The 18,240-nt window shown below is 39.9% G+C and overlaps 2 protein-coding genes across 4 annotated transcripts; both read right to left on the reverse strand.

The window, feature by feature from the left end:
• Positions 1-8,871: 8,871 nt before the first annotated feature.
• Positions 8,872-13,372, reverse strand: zgc:163143 (uncharacterized protein LOC795946 homolog). Of its 2 annotated transcripts, XM_048245963.1 has the most exons (12): positions 13,215-13,372; positions 12,563-12,770; positions 12,438-12,470; positions 11,956-12,314; positions 11,749-11,845; positions 11,523-11,558; positions 11,364-11,417; positions 10,868-11,101; positions 10,652-10,773; positions 9,914-10,079; positions 9,619-9,709; positions 8,872-9,427 (listed from the first exon to the last, which is right to left on the reverse strand). In XM_048245963.1, exons 1-12 carry the CDS (start codon positions 13,277-13,279, stop codon positions 9,321-9,323), a joined length of 1,572 nt encoding a protein of 523 aa, XP_048101920.1. In that variant the 5' UTR covers positions 13,280-13,372; the 3' UTR covers positions 8,872-9,320. The 2 variants fall into 2 exon arrangements, with proteins under 2 accessions (XP_048101920.1, XP_048101921.1); XM_048245964.1 differs by lacking the exons at positions 8,872-9,427; positions 9,619-9,709 and adding an exon at positions 10,157-10,200 and having other exon boundaries at positions 9,970-10,079.
• Positions 13,373-14,204: 832 nt separating this feature from the next.
• On the reverse strand, positions 14,205-18,240 carry rusf1 (RUS family member 1). 2 transcript variants are annotated; one of them, XM_048245980.1, is made up of 15 exons: positions 18,171-18,240; positions 17,653-17,811; positions 17,422-17,499; positions 17,223-17,337; positions 17,082-17,127; positions 16,916-16,948; positions 16,623-16,728; positions 16,389-16,490; positions 16,144-16,214; positions 15,876-16,060; positions 15,657-15,714; positions 15,489-15,553; positions 15,246-15,392; positions 14,690-14,755; positions 14,205-14,596 (listed from the first exon to the last, which is right to left on the reverse strand). In XM_048245980.1, exons 2-15 carry the CDS (start codon positions 17,803-17,805, stop codon positions 14,511-14,513), a joined length of 1,311 nt encoding a protein of 436 aa, XP_048101937.1. In that variant the 5' UTR covers positions 17,806-17,811; positions 18,171-18,240; the 3' UTR covers positions 14,205-14,510. The 2 variants fall into 2 exon arrangements, with proteins under 2 accessions (XP_048101937.1, XP_048101938.1); XM_048245981.1 differs by having other exon boundaries at positions 18,167-18,199.

Consider the following 18,240-nt stretch of genomic DNA (forward strand, 5'->3'; position numbering starts at 1 on the left):
GATTTAGTAGCAAAGCCTACTTCTTGTGCACAAGGGCTGGGCTGATTGGTGATTTTGTGTTTGCTGCTTTGGTTCACTGTTGTTGTTGTTGCTGTTGTTGTGATAACTAATTAAATAGTTGCAGTAATTTGAAACTATTTTGTAAGTGAAGCATTATCTAACCATACAGAGATGGCTTGAGTAGATTGAAGGAAATTCAATAATACAAAAACAGTTTGATCAGGATGACATGTCAGGGAAGAAATGCCTATTTGTGTCCTGTAATGGCAAAGAACAATGACTTGATATCTGGATCCAAAGGCATAGCTACTCTGCTTGAAAGAAGTGAAGAGTTCAGAATTACAGCCATACATGTAATGAGACTTCACTCATCACTGCGACCTATGGTGCTCTATCAGCTTCTGTCTTAGGTCACAAATTATGTTGATAGCTCATACCTGCAAGACACTCTTTCTTGACTAAAGCAGAGATGGTTGAGGAGGCTAAAGTTCTAAAGGATCTTTGACTAAAGTTTTCCAGTTATTACATTTTTTATTTAAACCTTTATTTTACCAGGAAGGTCCCATTGAGACACAATGTCTCTTCTGCCAGGGAGTCCTGGTCAAGATCCAGGGAGTCCTGGTCAAGATGTTACATGTTATGTAACTAGTGCACATATTATCTGTTTTTGTTGTTGATAATTTTGTGTTTAAATCTTGTTCCAGGTTGTGTTCTAACTGTTATTATAATGTGTTTGTATTATACTCCTTTTTCTCTTTTTTAAAATATGTTATTTAGACAAAATGTTTTTACTCTAGCTTGCTCATCTTTTTATTTTTCATGCATTTCATTGGCATATTATCCAGTGATTTACAGAGAGTAGGCCTACCTTAAGGTTAAGTACCTTGGTCAGAGGCACAACAGTGACAGACAGGGATGAACCCACTTGTAAGTTCCCTAACAAATACACCACAGATAGCCTATGGCCTGTGTGTGAATGGTCTGTGTTCATACTCACAGTGTTCTCAAATACCTGAATTACCCAAAACCTCAAAATAATCCTGCCAGGAGTTGAAATGTGACCTAGCCATGTATTTTGAGGTTTGAAAATGTCAGAAATGTAAGCTAAGCATCCTCATTAACCCCTAAAACTACTCCAATATCAAAAAGATTGGCCATCATGCAAATTGTCCAACAAATGCAAGTTAGCATCTGACAGTTGCTTGGGACCTATACTGTACATTTCTTTCTAACATAACACTTTGACGTAGGCCAATTCAACATTTCCGGGTTCACCTTACTGGTTAATAGACCAGTTAATAGAGATTGATAGCTTCTTAAACTAGATGTACCGCATAGCGGTACAAAATATGACCGCCGCTCAGTCCTGTACATCTGTTCCGCGAACATAAATCACACTAATCAATTTGTATCCATCTTCTACTCCACCCCCACTCTTGTAACTTTTGTGTATGCTTGTTTGGCATGCCTGTGTGTGTGCGGGCCTCACAGCAAGTAGCCTGCTGGCGCTGCAAAGGTGAATAGATTTGTAGCACTAGCCAAAAAAATTGAAACATTGTTATAAAACCCTCTAAACTCTCTCTAAACAATCACAAGTAGGGCAGTTCATCACATTTCATCCATTGCAACTGGACTGATGAAAGGTCATGTACACCTGTAGGCTATATTGTATTTGAGGAAAGCAGAATCAGGTAGCTATCAGGTATCAGTTTTACATTTATTTATTTATTAACAAACAAAACAATCCCTGTCATTTCCACACAGTTTTCAACAGCTATCAAGAAGAGAGGTCATGCCCAGGGTTTGCGTCCGACTAATAGCGTATTTTATTAGCCTATGGCCTGACAAAATAATCTTAGCATTCACAGCGCAAATTAATGTAGTCTTTTATGCAGTGGAGAAAGTGACAGCGCATGGCAAGAAAGAAAGTGCGTCCAGATTTACCCATTCTTCTCAGTTTAACTACAGTACTTGCGAAGTAGCCTACTCATCATACAGACATCACAAGTATCACATCAAATGAAAGAGCTTTTTCTCAGCTTGTAAACGATGTTAGCCGTTTGGTGAACGGTTCGCGAGACAAATAAATACTATGATTAAATTGAATTATAAATTCTACTGTAGGTTCTGCGCCTATCTCCCTACCCATTCATCTTGGTGGAATACTTCATGAACCCTTCATTCAAAACATGGCAAACCATATATCAAAATAAACAATGTGTTTAAAATTTTCGATGTGATTTCATAACAGGCCAAATACAAAATGTAAATGTTACAAATATTGCCTAGTTGGTAAATATTAAAATCAGAGGATATACAGCTGACTAAGAGTTTGTTAAAGTAGCCTTAATGATCACAAAATGCTAAGCATGCATCTAGGCTATTTGAGTTTCTTAAAGCTGAGCTGTGCTTAAATTGTTCAATACATGACTTCATAACAGGCCAAATATAAAGTAAATGTTAAATATAGCCTAGATATCTGTAAATATTAGATAATCAGATGATTTACAGTTCTATGTAATATGTCATGTTTCATGTTTTTGTAATGTTTCATACAGTGATACAGGTCTACTGCAGTGAATAGGCTAAATACAATTTTGATCATTTTTAGAGCCTACTACTGTATAGGCTAACTTTGGCCTTTGTGCCCCCCACCAAATATGCACAACTGAAGGCCAAGTGGCCTTGCCCCTAAAATGGTGAAATTCCAAGCCTGGTCATGCCATAGATTTTTGTGAATGTTTCTTCTTCTACATAATTATGCACGATTTTAGTCATCTTTCATATGATATTCAACTGTATTGTCAATGCACAAATTAAATACCAATAGTCTAAAACGAAATGCAGTTTTACATCTAACCAGAGGTAGGCCTACAAATAACTGACATGTCCAAAAGGGCCTTCATGAAATGCGTCGCTAGACTGTTCACATTTTAACGGGCCAAGTTGAGAGCTGCGTCCGTTATTGTTCGTGGGAAAAATACTGATGGCCGCGGACCACTGGTTGAAAACACCTGGCTTACAGTATCAAGCAGACTTAAGCTGCCACCTCTTGCCGAAAAGTTGTAATACATTTCACCCAGCTGCATGAATCACAGAAAGCGCGAATGAAGTGGCCACTTCTAAATGGGACCCACTGTACAGTAGCTGAAGGTATGTGGCTAAAGCAGCCATAATGAAAGTGTTATCATTGTTTGAATACTTCCCACACACACATGCTTTTTAATCGCATAGACTACAACTACCAAGCTGGAATCAAAGCACATCAATTCACCTCTCACAGTCACACCCTAAACAAGCACTTCAAACAAACAAACAAGCGTCTCAGTCTCACGCATGTATAGCCAAAGGCAAAACTGTATCAGACGTTTCGTTAGTAAATCATCCATCGCACAGAATGGTTTTTGTAGCACGTGCAATAGGTAGGCCTACAGCCCTGCCCTGGATACATCTCTCAAAGTGCGCTCTAAAACGTTTGGTTTAAATCATAGGTTCTCAAAGTGCGGCCAATGGCGGCCCACGGAAACATTTCTGGCGGCCCGCATCTGATAACATCTGTAAAACTGTTAAAACTGTACAACTGTACTGTGTGCTTTGAAAAGAATGAATCTCCGTTTAGTGGTGTTTAGTGGCCGTCAGGTTTTCCTGTGGTGCTTTGGTAGCTGGAATTGGCCCTGAATAAGGCCTATGCTGATAATAAGCAAGGCCCACTGAGACTGTTTGTTTTAAATAAGCTTGTACTTGAAATGGACTGCACACAGGACTGTTATATCCCACATTTGTCTGTTGAGGGTAGAGATCTTGCAATCTTTCTTAAGATTTTCACAAGTATTGCCAGGTTTAGCCTCAGTTATGAATTAAAATGTGTTTAATGCAATAAATATAAACTGTAGAGATTTTTTTTTCTCCCCACCCCCACCCCTTTGGCGGCCCTCAGTTCAATGTTGGGTTCCTGAATTGGCCCTCATCAATCAAAACTTTGAGAATCCCTGGTTTAAATGGAGATGTAGCCTAGATCATCACTGGTGCGTTAATAAATCTGCATTGTGAAGAGTTGACACAAATGATTCACTTTGACGAATTTATGTAGTCTAGTCAATTACGTCGTCTCAGCCCTAGTTACTTTAGGCTACTTAGTTTCAGTGTTCTGGGTAGCCTAACATTTCAGCCACCACTAGGCCTAACGTAGGCTACCGCAGTGGATAACGTTAACGTGAAGGGTACCGTTAACCCTCTTTCAAGTAGGCCTATGGCTAATGAAATCTCTGATAACATCAATCCACAGCAATGAAATGTATGCTTTGAGTGGTAATGATAGGTAGATGTTTGGTAGCCTATTTGTAGGTCCTTATGATTTCCAGCGAATACAAACACTGCTCGAGTAGCTAAATTAAATATGTGTAACTGGTCGCGTATGTAACTCTTCTCGACTTAGGCCTATACTTTGTTAAATTTAACATCCCCACAATTTAAATGAGAAAACCATGTTAACAAATTACCTACGACGGACCTTACACCTGGGAGAGGGGGTGTAATTATGGTCATATAGGTTTAGTCAGATTTTTTTTTTTTTTTTTTTCGCATGTCCAAATTTCCGTCAAGGATTCCCGGGACACTGAAAGACCGGGGTAGACGAAACTTGGTGGGCATGTAACCCCATATGGATAGCATGGAACCATCGTTTTTCGTTTTGATCAGTAGCACCCCCGCTGGACTGCACCCCCGAAAGGAGGGTCTAGGCTGACACAGTTTTCTGTGAATATCTCGACAACCGTAAGGTTTAGGAGGACCATTTTTTGTTGTTGAAATGGTCAGTGTTGGAGTGTTGACAGCAGGCGCGTCGTTAGACCTGGGCATTCGGGGCTATAGCCCCGGATTCTCTGGGGATAGCCCCGGATCTATGGGCCGTCAACAACAACAACAAAAACTCTAATCGTGAATGAAATAAATAGCCCCGTAGAAGAGACTTTTGTGTTTTGTGTCCATTGTGTGCATTAACAGCAGCGCAAGAAAATCTGACGTGATCTGGGCAGGTTTAGAATAATTTGTTTCAAGTACCTTCTCCTCTACGCTATTACGCATTGCTGTTTCGTGCTTCTACTAACTAGCCTTAGCGAAATAAGTGTACAGAAGGACAAATGGATATTAGAAGTTTTTTTAGAAAAAAAAGGGCAGAGCAGGGACAAGAAGTGGAAACTCACAGTGCGTCATCATCTCCCGCAACCCGGGAGGACATTTCGATCAGCTCAGGTTCGTGAAAACGCAGCCCTCAAAGACAACGTTGATCAATGCTGGTCTGATGTTACTAGCTAGCAGGCTACCACTGCACCTCACTAACTTGAAGGACACTTTGTTTGAATAACTAGAAAGAGACACTAACTTACGTTTGGTTCTGTAGAATGGAATCACATTCTTCACCACCAACAAAAAAATGTTTTCCATGACAGTAGGCCTGTCGCCAGTCTTTTTTATCACAGGTTAGCAGTGCAGACTTATTCATTCACTGACGTTGGTATAATTCCAAGAAACGGTCGAATGTGACCTTCAGCAGCGAGTTGAGCGGAGCAAGCGGCAAAAGTTGAGCAGAGTTGAATGAATGAGGAGCGAGCGGTTTTCACAGACGGACTTTGGCTATAATACCTAACATCAAGCTATTTCCCTTCACCAATCCAGTAATTGTGTCCAATATTATACTTTCAGTGATCATTTGAAATACATCGCGGTAATAAACAAGACTGCAGTTTCAATATATCGTGATTTACTATTGAATCATGGTCACATGTGCAGTAAATATGGTAAACCTGACCTCGTTTGAGGGGGCTTCCAAGCAATGCATGCTGGGCTTGATTTTGACAGAATGGAACTTTTTCTTTGGGCAAAAGTTCGTGATACACAACCCAAATGCATTGCTTTCAAGGCACCCATACTGTAGCCCATTAATTGAAGGTGATGACGTCCAAATGTTTATCCCGAGATCTAGCGCTCACACCTGTGCACTTGACAGAGGTGCATGACGATGTTTATTCTACAGGCTATTTTAATGTCATATTTTGGTTGTTGTATGTGGTGCACTTTGGCAGAAGAGACGTTCTCCTCACTAAACATCAAAATATTCGAATGCCGTGGACGTGAGTCATTACGATTGGCCTTCCTTTTCATTCTCAAAGTAGGTTAAAATTTCATGTTCATCAGCCCGATTTTCAAAATCTCTCGGGGTAGAAACCCCCGAATCCCCGGACAAAAAGGACTCTAACTTCTGGGCTGTAGCCCCGAATGTTTTCAATAGCTAGCGACGCCCCTGGTTGACAGTTATGTTTTAGTAGCTGGTAAACTTCAATGTGCCAGTTTACGTTAGAACTGAGCTAAGATGGAACTTACGTGCAACCGGCTGCAGGATATAGAGCGACCACATTTTTTTTGAGCAAGCATTGATTATGCGTGACACAGTCTCAATTTGCGGGACACATGAATATGGCTTCAAACGCTGTGTGCGCACGCGCTACACGGGACAGGTGGTCATCCTAATGCTAACGGTAGGCCTAACATTATTTTACCTAGGTCATAGGTATACAACTTGTATAAGATTAACATACCTGCAGTTAAAACCAAGCATGTCCGATAAACATTCTCAGATTTATTTCGGCTTCAAGAAGAAATGGGACTTACATTTCATGTGAAAATCATCCTACCCTTAATTAGACGTTCTCTGCGGTAAACTACAGTGTTGTCCTGAAGAGTCTTTCCAACCCACTTTAGATCAACTTCCAACAAAATTACGTCTCACTGCAACGATGCGCCATCTGGTGGACAAACGACTACGTAACGCCAATACTGGAAATGCTGCCAAATGATGATGAATATTTAGTTTTCCTTTAATCCTACTGAATTTGTAATGATGTATCGGCAGTTGTAATTGCCGATACCGATAGTATGTACGTGCCTGTGTGTGTGTGCGTGTGTATGTGTGTGCACCACCATCTACAGGCCAATGAGTGTAGTCACTAAATGTACACATAACTTCATTTTTAGACCCCCATGGATGAAATTCTACGAAACTTGGCATACCCCCAGAGAATGTCAGGTTAATCATACACATAAAATTTGGTGCAGTTCTGAACATCTTAACTGAAGAGAGGGGCGATTAAAGCAGAATGATATTGCATTTTCATTTTTTACCGGGGGGTTGGGGTGCAAATCACAAATGAGTGATTCCGTAAAAGTCTAGGGGGGCTACATACCCACCAAATTTCATGTGCCCCGGTGTTTCGGTGTCCCGGGTATAGTTGACCAAAAATTCAGGAGGTAGATGACGAAAAAAAAAAAATCCCTATATAAGTGAAATAAGTGAATGTTATTTCCTGAATTCAACGTTTGTTGGTATATAGCCTAAACTCAAGTTATCCAACATTGACTAGTTAATGTTAGCTGTCCTGTCATAGCTCATCCATCCATCCATTTACCATGTTGGCTGATTAATTCTGTTAATATAATAAAAACCAACACCAATTTACAATTTCACTTACATGCTCCATGACCCACACTCGTAGTTTTACTCTAATACACGTGTACACACTTGTCCATCAGTTGTGAAAATCATTTCATGATGTCTGTGCCAACATCTCCCCTCTGCCATGCACGAGATTGTTTAAATTTCACACAGCTTCTCATGACGTAGGTTTTGGTGGCGCTCAAACAGGAACTCGGGGTCAAGCAACTTTAAAATATTTTAAAATTATGTCTGTTATGCAGTTATTATGATCAAAATATAATAAGAACCTCATAAAGTAATAATAATGATCATAATATTTTAAGTGATATAATTTTTTGTATGCTGTTCATTACGTTAGTTCAACTCACAGATCTTGATTGAACACTGATTCATAAGTGTCTTGTTGACCTTCCTTCCTTCCTTGACGGTTGTCAATGGGATTCTTTCCAGTCTGACCTGCAAAGCAAATTCAAATTTGCTAACAGGTCCGTCTGGGTTCACCCAGGCTAGGTTTTTCTGACATAATGTTTTTTTGTGCAGTGAACATTTTGCTTGAAGTAGAGGATCTTAAATGTTTCCTGAATGCTTCTGGGAAGAGAAGGATGAGGACAATGGGATTACAGATCAGTGTTCCTTCAGACATACTCGTGAGTAGCATCCTATTTCAATGTCTTGTATTCAAGCTTGGCTGCAACAGTCCCCTTCTAATACATAAATAAGGATGATTAATGTCTTGATGGAGTATAAGAGAATTGTCATGAGCCAATTTTTTGTCAGCCAGTTTCATTTTGACTATGCCGTTCATGACTTCTGACAGCACTGCAGTCTGGTCTGTTACAGTGTTCTTCATTGGTGGTGGGAGGAAATTCTATTCTTGTGAGAGTTTTCCAGCTACATTATATATACATTAAACTCTCCATAGAGGTGTTGGTTGGTGAGCAATTAATCCACAACCAAACGGTCTTCAGCTTTCTCAATGACTTCTGACTGACTGAAAATGACATATTTCACTTTATGTGCAATGAATTGAGAATATATGAAAGATTCACTTTTTGGAATAAATTATGTGAAAAAATGAACTTTTCCACAATATTCAAATGTTTTGAGATGCCCCTGTACTGTACTCAAATAAAATTCCTTACTGCGTAAGAATCCTGCTTGTATCAACTATTCAAACTGGTGGTAGTGGTGTAATAGTATGGAGATATATTCTTGGCACACTTTGGGCCACTTAGTACCAATTCAGCATCGATTAAATGCCACAGTCTATCTGAGTATTGTTGCTGACCAAGTCCATCCCTCTATAACCACAGTGAGTGTACCCATTCTCTGATGGCTACTTCCAGCAAGATAATTCACCATGTCACAAAGCTCAATAGATTTCTGTTTAGATATTTTACTTTACGAAATACAGTATACAAATACAACAGCATGTGACATTCCATAGAATGTAAAACCCTTAGAATGCTCCGATTTGCATTCAATAACTCAACATTATATTCAGCAAGGTGTTTTTGACTGTTGAGCCACGAAACAGAAAACAACCTCTGCAATAGCTTCAACAAAGAAGTTCAGCAACATGAAATGAGAAGGGAAGCCTCAATAGCGTCAATATTCTATCAGCCCTCTCATGTATCTCATTCAATTAATGTATTAAACAGGCAAAATTGTAAGAGCAGGCTTTCTCCTTTCTCCTACACCAGCAAGCTAACTTAAAATGGAAATTTCTGTGACTAAGAGTCTCTGGGAAGGCATCTGTAACTAGAAAGCCGCTATCACACAAATATGGATGTGGAGTGAGTGTTAAGATTGTCATGCACAATATTGTCTGTCATCTTGACTGCTCCTCTCCATTTGAACAGCTTTCTCCATTTGTGCACCCTTCTCCATTTAAAGGTGTGCCTCCAGCCACCTCCTCAGATCCCACTGTATCAGTCACTAAAACAAGTACAGCACATTAAGTTAATGGTGTAAAGGAACACTTAAGAATGTCATTATGAAAACTGCTTTAAGGGTGAAAATTATACTCAAATATTTTCTCCTGAATCTCTGATTAATGTTGCTCTTATTTTGTTTATGCCAAAAAACAACAGATTATGTATATCTTCCCAGATGAACATGTAACTCACATTGAGATGCTGCACTCTGCTGTTGGTTGTCGTCTGACTTTTCTGACAAGTCAACCACAAAGGAGCTATCTTCAACGACGGCTGGAGAAAACTTTGGAAAAACAATGACATACATCAGCTACAACCTAACCTTGCGATACTCTGACACAGTTAGGAGGCCTTCAATTACACACTAGAACACTAGTTTTTATTCTAGATTAAAACAGGCAGACTTCAGGAGACAGACTCCAGACACAAAAATTCCTGCTGTGGCTGAATCATTTGTAGGATTTTTGTCTCACTACTACTCTCTTACCGGTAAGTCTCTGGGTGTGGTGACTGGTTGGGGTTCTTTGAGGTACATGCGGGCAAAGGGACTCTTTCCAATAGTGGGATGCTCACTGCAACACAAGCGAAGAACACCACCAGGCAGGTACACATTCCAGGTATCAGGGTGTTCCTTTACGAGTTCAGACACCATGCTGTTAAAGAAACATTAAGTTATATTCTTGAGCCAAAGTGAACATGTCTGTTTTCATTTAGATGAAAAATTCTTTACCTTCACAGAAAGAAAATCCAGACAGCCCATTCATTTAAACACTTCTAGGAACATAAATTACATTTCATAAAGTACAAAAAATTGCATACTTTACTGCAGAAGTAATGGCTAAAACTTGAATGAAAACAATGGAAACATTCATTTTCTAATAGTTTAAGTTGGCTATGTCACTTCAATTGGAAAGTGTATCACACTGCAAACATTTGCACAACCAAAGGAACAGTACAAACACAATTAAATGTATTAGTTCTACATACAAGAAATTAAATTACTTTTCCAGGATTTCCATGACCATGGAAACAACTGATTGTATATAGCGCAAACTGTTGTAAGGAGGTTATAACCAAATATGGAAGCATTTTCAGACATTATTGTAATATGGTGCATTACTGGAAAGAAGACTGTAATTTGCTGCCTCCTGGATGAAGTACAATTCTGACAGCACTATGGGTAGAATCAATCTTCTGGACGCTTTTACGCTTTTGTCTCTTTTACCTGCCGATGCGCGATTCTGTGACAGGATCCAGGTATGCTGTTTGACGGTGGTGCACAATTAAATCACTGTCATATTGCAGCCCCCTCTTCTTCTTCAACTGATAGCGGATCATAACGTTTAACTGAAAAGAGCAAAGTTCAACCGCTAGGGTCAGTGGGATATCTGCAGTGCTATGCCTTCAAGTTACCAAACAGGGGTGTGTCAGATTTACTCACTTTTCTTATGGAGTCTCTACTGAGGCGCGAGAGAACACCGAACGGGTAGCCAAACTGAGCAAAGAGATCACACAGGATTCCAGCCGCCTCATGACTGACCATGGCCGTCACAGGAAAAGCTTCAACCCACTTGGAGTGATAGTCAGTTACGGTCAATAGAAACCGGTCACCATTCATGGTCTGTGGTAATGGGCCTCTGAAATCCAAGCCAAGCCACTGCCATCTCCCGGTGACCTGAGGACAGAGTTGTTATTGAGAAGTGAAAAAAAAAGAGAGAAATTATGACCGAATCTTAAATGCGTTCCGTTTAACTTTAGGGTCTAAAAAATATTTACATTATTGTGATACTAATTAGCAGGTTGCCAAAACTTTGGGATTCTTCAAGGTATTAGCATGTCCATGCCACATTACAGGCCTGGGAATAAAACCTTTCCTCACATGTCATCACTGAATTACAAGGGCTCCCTTCCATGTGGTAAGATGTACGATATTGTACCTTTATAACATGTGGGATTGTTGACACCACATTCTTCTCAGTCAGCGAAGGCTCCTGGTTAACACAGCAATTATGGGTTAAAATACTTTACATTCAAATGTTGATGTTGATGTTGTATTTATTTGTAATATGTTGAATCAGATAAAAAGTGCCACTTACAAAATTCGCTTCAGCATCACCAGGCCAGTGAAAAGACTGGAATAAAACATTATAAAAAAATAAAGGAACATGATGAAAACGTGCTTTTTTAATGTTTTTTTCCACACTACTAGCTATAACCTATATTATGTTCAATATGTTGGTTGTATATAAATAAACTTCTAACCCAAACAAAATATGTCAGTGATCATACAAAATGAATGAGCATGCCAGGAAGAAAGTGCACCTGTGGACGACAGTAGTGGCTGTGGAAGAAACTTGGCAAACTTCGTCTCCTGAACATGGATGCATCCCCTACAATGGGCCAGATCACTATAGAAGCCCTGATTTCAAGTCAAACAAAAAAGGAAATGACAGTCTTTAGAATACAGAAATACAGGAGAAAAAATTCTCCCGAATGACTGAGATGTTGCATGCCTTATATACTACTCACTCAGCCACAGATGCTGCGGGCTGCTTCTGTGCCTCTGCTGGCTGCTTCTGTGCCTCTGCTGGCTGCTTCTGTGCCTCTGCTGGCTGCTTCTGTGCCTTTGAGGGCTGCTTCTGTGCTTTTGAGGGCTGCTTATGTGCCTCTGCTGGCTGCTTCTGTGCCTCTGAGGGCTGCTTATGTGCCTCTGAGGGCTGCTTTTGTGCCTCTGCTGGCTGCTTGTGTGCCTCTGCTGGCTGCTTCTGTGCCTGGGATTGAGGCTGAGCATGGAAACTTTGTTTGACATCTCTTGGGGTCTGTTGCAGATGTTTCTTCCTTCGCCACACTGGCAGATACTCCAGAGACGTGAGGAGCCCGGGGTCAGTCTCCATAAAGAGATTAGAGGTAACATTAAATACTGCATTTAAACTATTCATAAACTATTCATTTTGACTTACCAACAATAATTAGATAATAATGATCAACTACAGACATGCCCAGAATCTTACTGTAGCTCGTTTACTGCGTGGGTTGATTAATACCTGGAAAACAACACACAAAATGTGTTTTTGCATTTGAGTAGCACACGCTTTACTAATAGAGATGATATTTTGCCATTAGAGGAAATACCAACTTTTCTTGGCTTGATGGCGATGGACTCAGGAAAGTCGAAGATGGTGGGCACGGCTCCTGGTCTTAAGCGTGGTCTAAATCCAGTCACATCCACGTCTTTTGCCTCAAAGTGTTTGGAACAGATCATTGTATTTGGACTTGGAGTCCAGTCCTTCCATTTAAGTTTGGCAATCCATAACTTGAGAAGTTTAGGGTTTTCATGCGGAAACCTGTGAATATGGTAAACAATCCATTTCAACAACCACTTAGCCTAACTTGAAATTTGGAGACTTTCCCTTCATTGCAGCAATAACTGAGTTATCAGTTACATAATGAACATAGATAATTTCTAAAACTGATAGTTCTGGTCCTTGATTGTGATTGGCTGAAGATCATATCTAACAGGCCAGCAAGTATAATAGGGTTAGAAATGAGCCAGGTTTGCTACCTACATAAGAAAAACAGATAAACCTCAGGAAGCTTTTCAGAAATGTTCAGGACAGTATAAACCGTAATGTTAACCTAGTCAACGTTTCAACGTCCAACCCATTTCAGATTGTTGCAAAAATAACTGCAACAATCTGAAATGGGTTGAAAGGCTAGTTTAGCTTTTAGGCTTTCTAACTTTAACAAATATGCCAAGAAGCTAACTCACTGGTCTGATATCAATTTACCTGTGAAATCCCACGCCCTTTTCCCTTTTACTACGACAGTTGTATGCAATGCAAGATACTGGCATGTTTAAGGCATCCAAAAACAGATGTCTTGAAGAGTAAAAGCACAAAATTATTTCTGGACTGCTGTGCTGCTGTGGCCATCAAACAAAACACTGGCGAACAATGATGACGCAGCGTACCACCTTCTTCTTTTTCGGGCATTCGTTTATTTTTGTATTAGTGCCCCCTACTGGACTGCGCTAAGAATATAAAGTTTTAACTGGAGGTCTATTCACAGCACTTTGGTCAACTGTTGTTTTTTTAAATGTGCTATATAAATTAATTGACATTGACATCGATAAATAAATCTAGTAGTGCAAAGGTGCTGTATGGTAGAAAAAACATGTAGCTTTCAAAAAAGTGGTCGGATCAAGGCCCATTCTTAATATTAAAATAGCTTTAATAAATAAGCTAGTTCATCATAGAACTCTAAAAACAAGTATTGCACAACATGTTTCAGCCTCTAGGTGCAGGCCTTCATCAGGGCAAGGACAACCATCAGTGTTCCAACTGGAATATCAAGCCACAGGCTTCAGCTGGAGTAGGCGGAGTAAACAAAATACTCATATAACTCGTACTCATATAATTATATCCATATCCATATGTACTCATATTTATACTCGTAGAGACCAGATGGCACACAGACAGAACTCTTCTGGATTGGAATGACTCGTATAAATATATCCAATGATACATACACTAAATTCTAAAATTACCCTCGGGATGAATAAAGTATCTATCTATCAATCTACCTACACAAACAAGATAACATGGAATGGAAACATACCAATTTCTATTGTATTAGCCAATTCAATACTGCTCATCTTGCCTGCTGCTGTCTCGGACAAGAGTCCTTTAACGTGTGCTTCACACATAGGCTTCCTTAAAAATATTTATGATGCCTCTATTCAGAATGACACATTTAATTCAGTCAAAAAGTCAAATGACTCATTAGAAGTCAACAGATTTATTAGAAATCAGCTATGAATTAAGAAATGACAAGGGTATGATAATCTTAATATCCATTGACCACAAATGTAGCATTGCCATTTACTTCTTTGAATACACACCACAGATTAGACAAACAATTATTGTATAGTTTTAAAAACCGAACTGGATCCATAGCCATCTGATCAATCCAATATTTACGCCCAGTTGGCCTTTACTGGACTGACAACATCTCTTTGTACTGCAAAAAAATATTCATCCATCTTGTTTCTCTACTGTCTTTTCTCTCTGTCTGAGACGTCTGATTCAGCTCATCTTTTTTCTCCAGTCTACTCTCCACTCATTCCAATCCAGAAGAGTTCTGTCTGTGTGCCATCTGGTCTCTTTCAGGTCTGCAAATGGATAGAGAATACAATGACATTAAAAAGATAAGTAAGTAAGTAAGTTTGTGTTACTCAAGCATGTTTCTTTCAACATCAACCTACCTTTGAGGAAAGGCTGAAACATCTTCTCCATGAACTTGTAACTGTCAGACACCAAAATCCATGGGTCTGTATAAAACAAATAAAAGAATAATAAATAAAGTGTAATTTATGACTTTACACTTTTTTTTTCTTTCAACAAATATTTGTCATATTTTGTGTACAATAGAACTGAAACACATCAGTTAATGAACAAAGACTCAACCTCAAGATTCTTTTCTTATGCCTCTTTTGTACATTGAGGATCAAATGTGGGCATGTGAAATTAAAGTGAAAACTAGCATTAGCAAATGTGTAGGGACATAGTTGTAATTTATATTTTGTCCCCTGCAACATGATGATGATAATGACAAACATTCATCCTTTGTTCAAACAGGAGAAGGGGGGGGGGGTAATTTAGACTTCATAATTTAGAATAGACTCAAGATTTTAGACTGAATTTATAAAAGAGGAAAACATTGCTGTTCCTCACAACTCCTTGTTCTGTCATACACTATATAAATATAAATATGTCTATGGTCCAATTGGATACTTTGGCTTCTGCTCTATGAACTCTGACCTTGACTCTTTGACGCTGACAATTGCTTGAGTGCTTCCTGTGGTGGAGGGGAGGCTGTCAACACTGTGCTGAGACACATTGCTTGGCAGGCCGCCTCGATCTCCTCATCAACTGATGCATCACTTGCCAAACACACACAAACACATCCTTGTGAAAAAAAAAACAGATTGTTAGTGACAACTGTACAGACGCCGTAGACATCTGTATCATGATGATGAGAGAGCACTGGAGTTGAAGACACACCTTGTTGGATACCAATGAGGAAAGGCTTGTGATTGTTTTTCAAAGCCATCTGCAGGTCCTGAGGTCTACATGGTGTGAAGACAAGGTTTAAATGGTATCATAACAGTGCACACTGACAGTGGTTTTCAAACAGCTCAGCATATCTTAAATATAAAAGAGTGCACATACGATTGGACAACTTCCTTAAGACTCACTCCTAGCTTTATAGGCACTTCCTTCCACAGCTCTAAAGGAAAGAAAGTATTCACAGAATGGTGTACAGTTTAGTGTGATATTGCGAAAGGAATGAGTTTTGTAAACCTTTTATACATTTCAGTCTGGCTGTTTTGAGTAACTTGAGTAGCCCTGGCCCTAGCATTGTCTCTTCAAGCCAAAATTCACACACACCCAGAAATACAGGCTCTCTTTGGTTGGCCTCCAGTGGACTGAGGACCCTCCCATCAGTCAAATATTGGTGAAGTACAATGGATAGTCTGGCCTCATTAAGGGTTTCCATGACAACAGAGCGTACAGCTTTGTAATTGGCGAAAAGGTGTAGGGTTGTGAACAGGAAGAAAAGGACAAATGTCAACCTATGGAATAATAATAATAAAAAAACATTAACTGTGAGCCTAAGATATAAAAACATAAATATCTTTTCTTCTTAATCACTTACCCTGGATTGTCTGTCACAAGAGGAATAAGAACAAGGCTAACCAGTAGACCAGCTAAATTCACCAAGGTCTCCTAAAACAGACAGACAAAAAGAGATCAAGCTCATCCATTGCAACGAGACAAGCATTAAAACCATTTTATGCTCATATTACTACAACAAAGGAGAATAACAAATCCAGTTTCAGCTGTTTCTCTGTGGTTACAAATATGACACCAGACCAGGGCTCCTTTAAAGCGAATGCTCACCTGACTTCCATCTTTTGCTGAGATGTCAGCCATGTTGTTTCTCCGAGCCTGGTGGACCGTTAGAGCAGCTCGGGTGGCTCCGCCAGCCACACCTACTATTGACTGGAAGGAGAAGAAGATTGAAACAAAATGAATGGAGGTAGTGAAGAAATGGTTAGGCTTGCATAACAAAGAAACAACCATGATGACTAGTTTTGTTACACTAGTGGTAAGGTATGATGGTGTACGGTGTACCTTAAACACCCCGGCTATGCAGACGATGAGCGTGAAGAAAGGGGGATAGTACGGGGCCAAGATCTCAATAAACATGGCAATATCGTTCAGAATATCAGCAAAGAGCCTGGGAGAAAGTGGGAAGGAGGACATGTAGTACAAGATGAATAATCCCCATACAGGTATGTGTCCAAAACAAAAGATGATAAAAAAGAAATACATACAGTAATCGCAGCCTTTTTTCTTTCAAAAAATTAAGTGATCATATAAAATCCTATTCATCATGTCAGCAGCTACTTTCGTAAGAGACCAACCTCCATTTCTTGGCCTCGGAATCCAGCTTGCTCCTAAAAGCAAAGAAGCACAGATTGAAAGAAGAAAACAATCACATTTTGTACCAGTTCAGAATCATTCAGAAAACTAAAGAAACTAAAGGTCAAAAGAATCTCCAAGAATGGCAAACATAAAGGCCAAGCTCACCCTTTTAACCATGCAAACAAGATCCTCCCAAGCATCCCAGTGCCATCTGGGGAAGGGCAAGATCAGTGCACCCAAATTCATAAAAGACTGATGGATACATGGATGGATGGACGTGTAACCATAAAGGATGGATGTGCTCACCTCGTAGTAGCCAGGTAATGGTTGCAGCAGCAACAGTTGCTTCTTGGTTTCCAACCCCTACACCCTTTAAGGATGCCTGGGTGGCTAGGGTGCCGGAAAGGGAGCTGGAAAAGGCCTGTGGTGGTAAATAAGAAAACACATTACAGCTGCAATTGGGCATGTATTCCATCATTGATTACAACAACGCACTCATACACACCTGTACAGTGTCCCAGATCTGATACTGCACATAATCCTCACTGACGCTCTCTGGGAAGCCTTGAGGCAGGAAAACACTCTGATTGTATGATGGTGAACAGAGAGACACATTAAAACTCGTGTAAATCGTGAGATCGAGGTTATATAGGAGAAGGAGAAGAAGATTAAAATAAAATGAACGGAGGTAGTGAAGACAAAACGAGACAAAGTGAGACAAAACGAGACTACTCACTTTGAAAACACCAGTGATAGAACTCCCCCTGCTGAAGCTACCTTCGCTTTGTCTCTCTCTCTTCATCGTACCATCCCGCAGTCGATGGTACTTCCACGTTTCTTGAGAGCCATACCTCTCTGTTGCAAGCACTGCTTCTTCCACCGGTTCCATCTGATTCTGCAGTGGTCATTTGAAGACCATTTTTAGAATGTGGCAACAGGGTGGCATGAAGATGCAATTGCACCACATACAGTGGTCGACAAAACTGGTGTAATGGGCGGCATCTACCAATCATCTTACCAACAGCGTATAAGCGTATAGCCTAGCGAATTAACTGCCATTAATTCATATCTATCCTACACATTCCAACTTACAGCTAAGATTGCATGCACAAACACGGCACTATCCAAATATATGCAATTCTACGTCGAAGCTATTTTGGATAAAACGGACAACTGAGATCCAACCAGGCCTATATGTAGTATGAACTGTATGTTATTGTACAAATGAGCATTATACCATGTACACATACTTACAATGCCCCGCAGCTCTTCCGTGTTTGACTTGAACCGCCACGTCAGCTGATAATGTGAAGCATTTTCATTG

Source organism: Alosa alosa, chromosome 6 (genome assembly GCF_017589495.1).
Source record: "Alosa alosa isolate M-15738 ecotype Scorff River chromosome 6, AALO_Geno_1.1, whole genome shotgun sequence".
Taxonomy (NCBI): Eukaryota; Metazoa; Chordata; class Actinopteri; order Clupeiformes; family Clupeidae; genus Alosa; species Alosa alosa.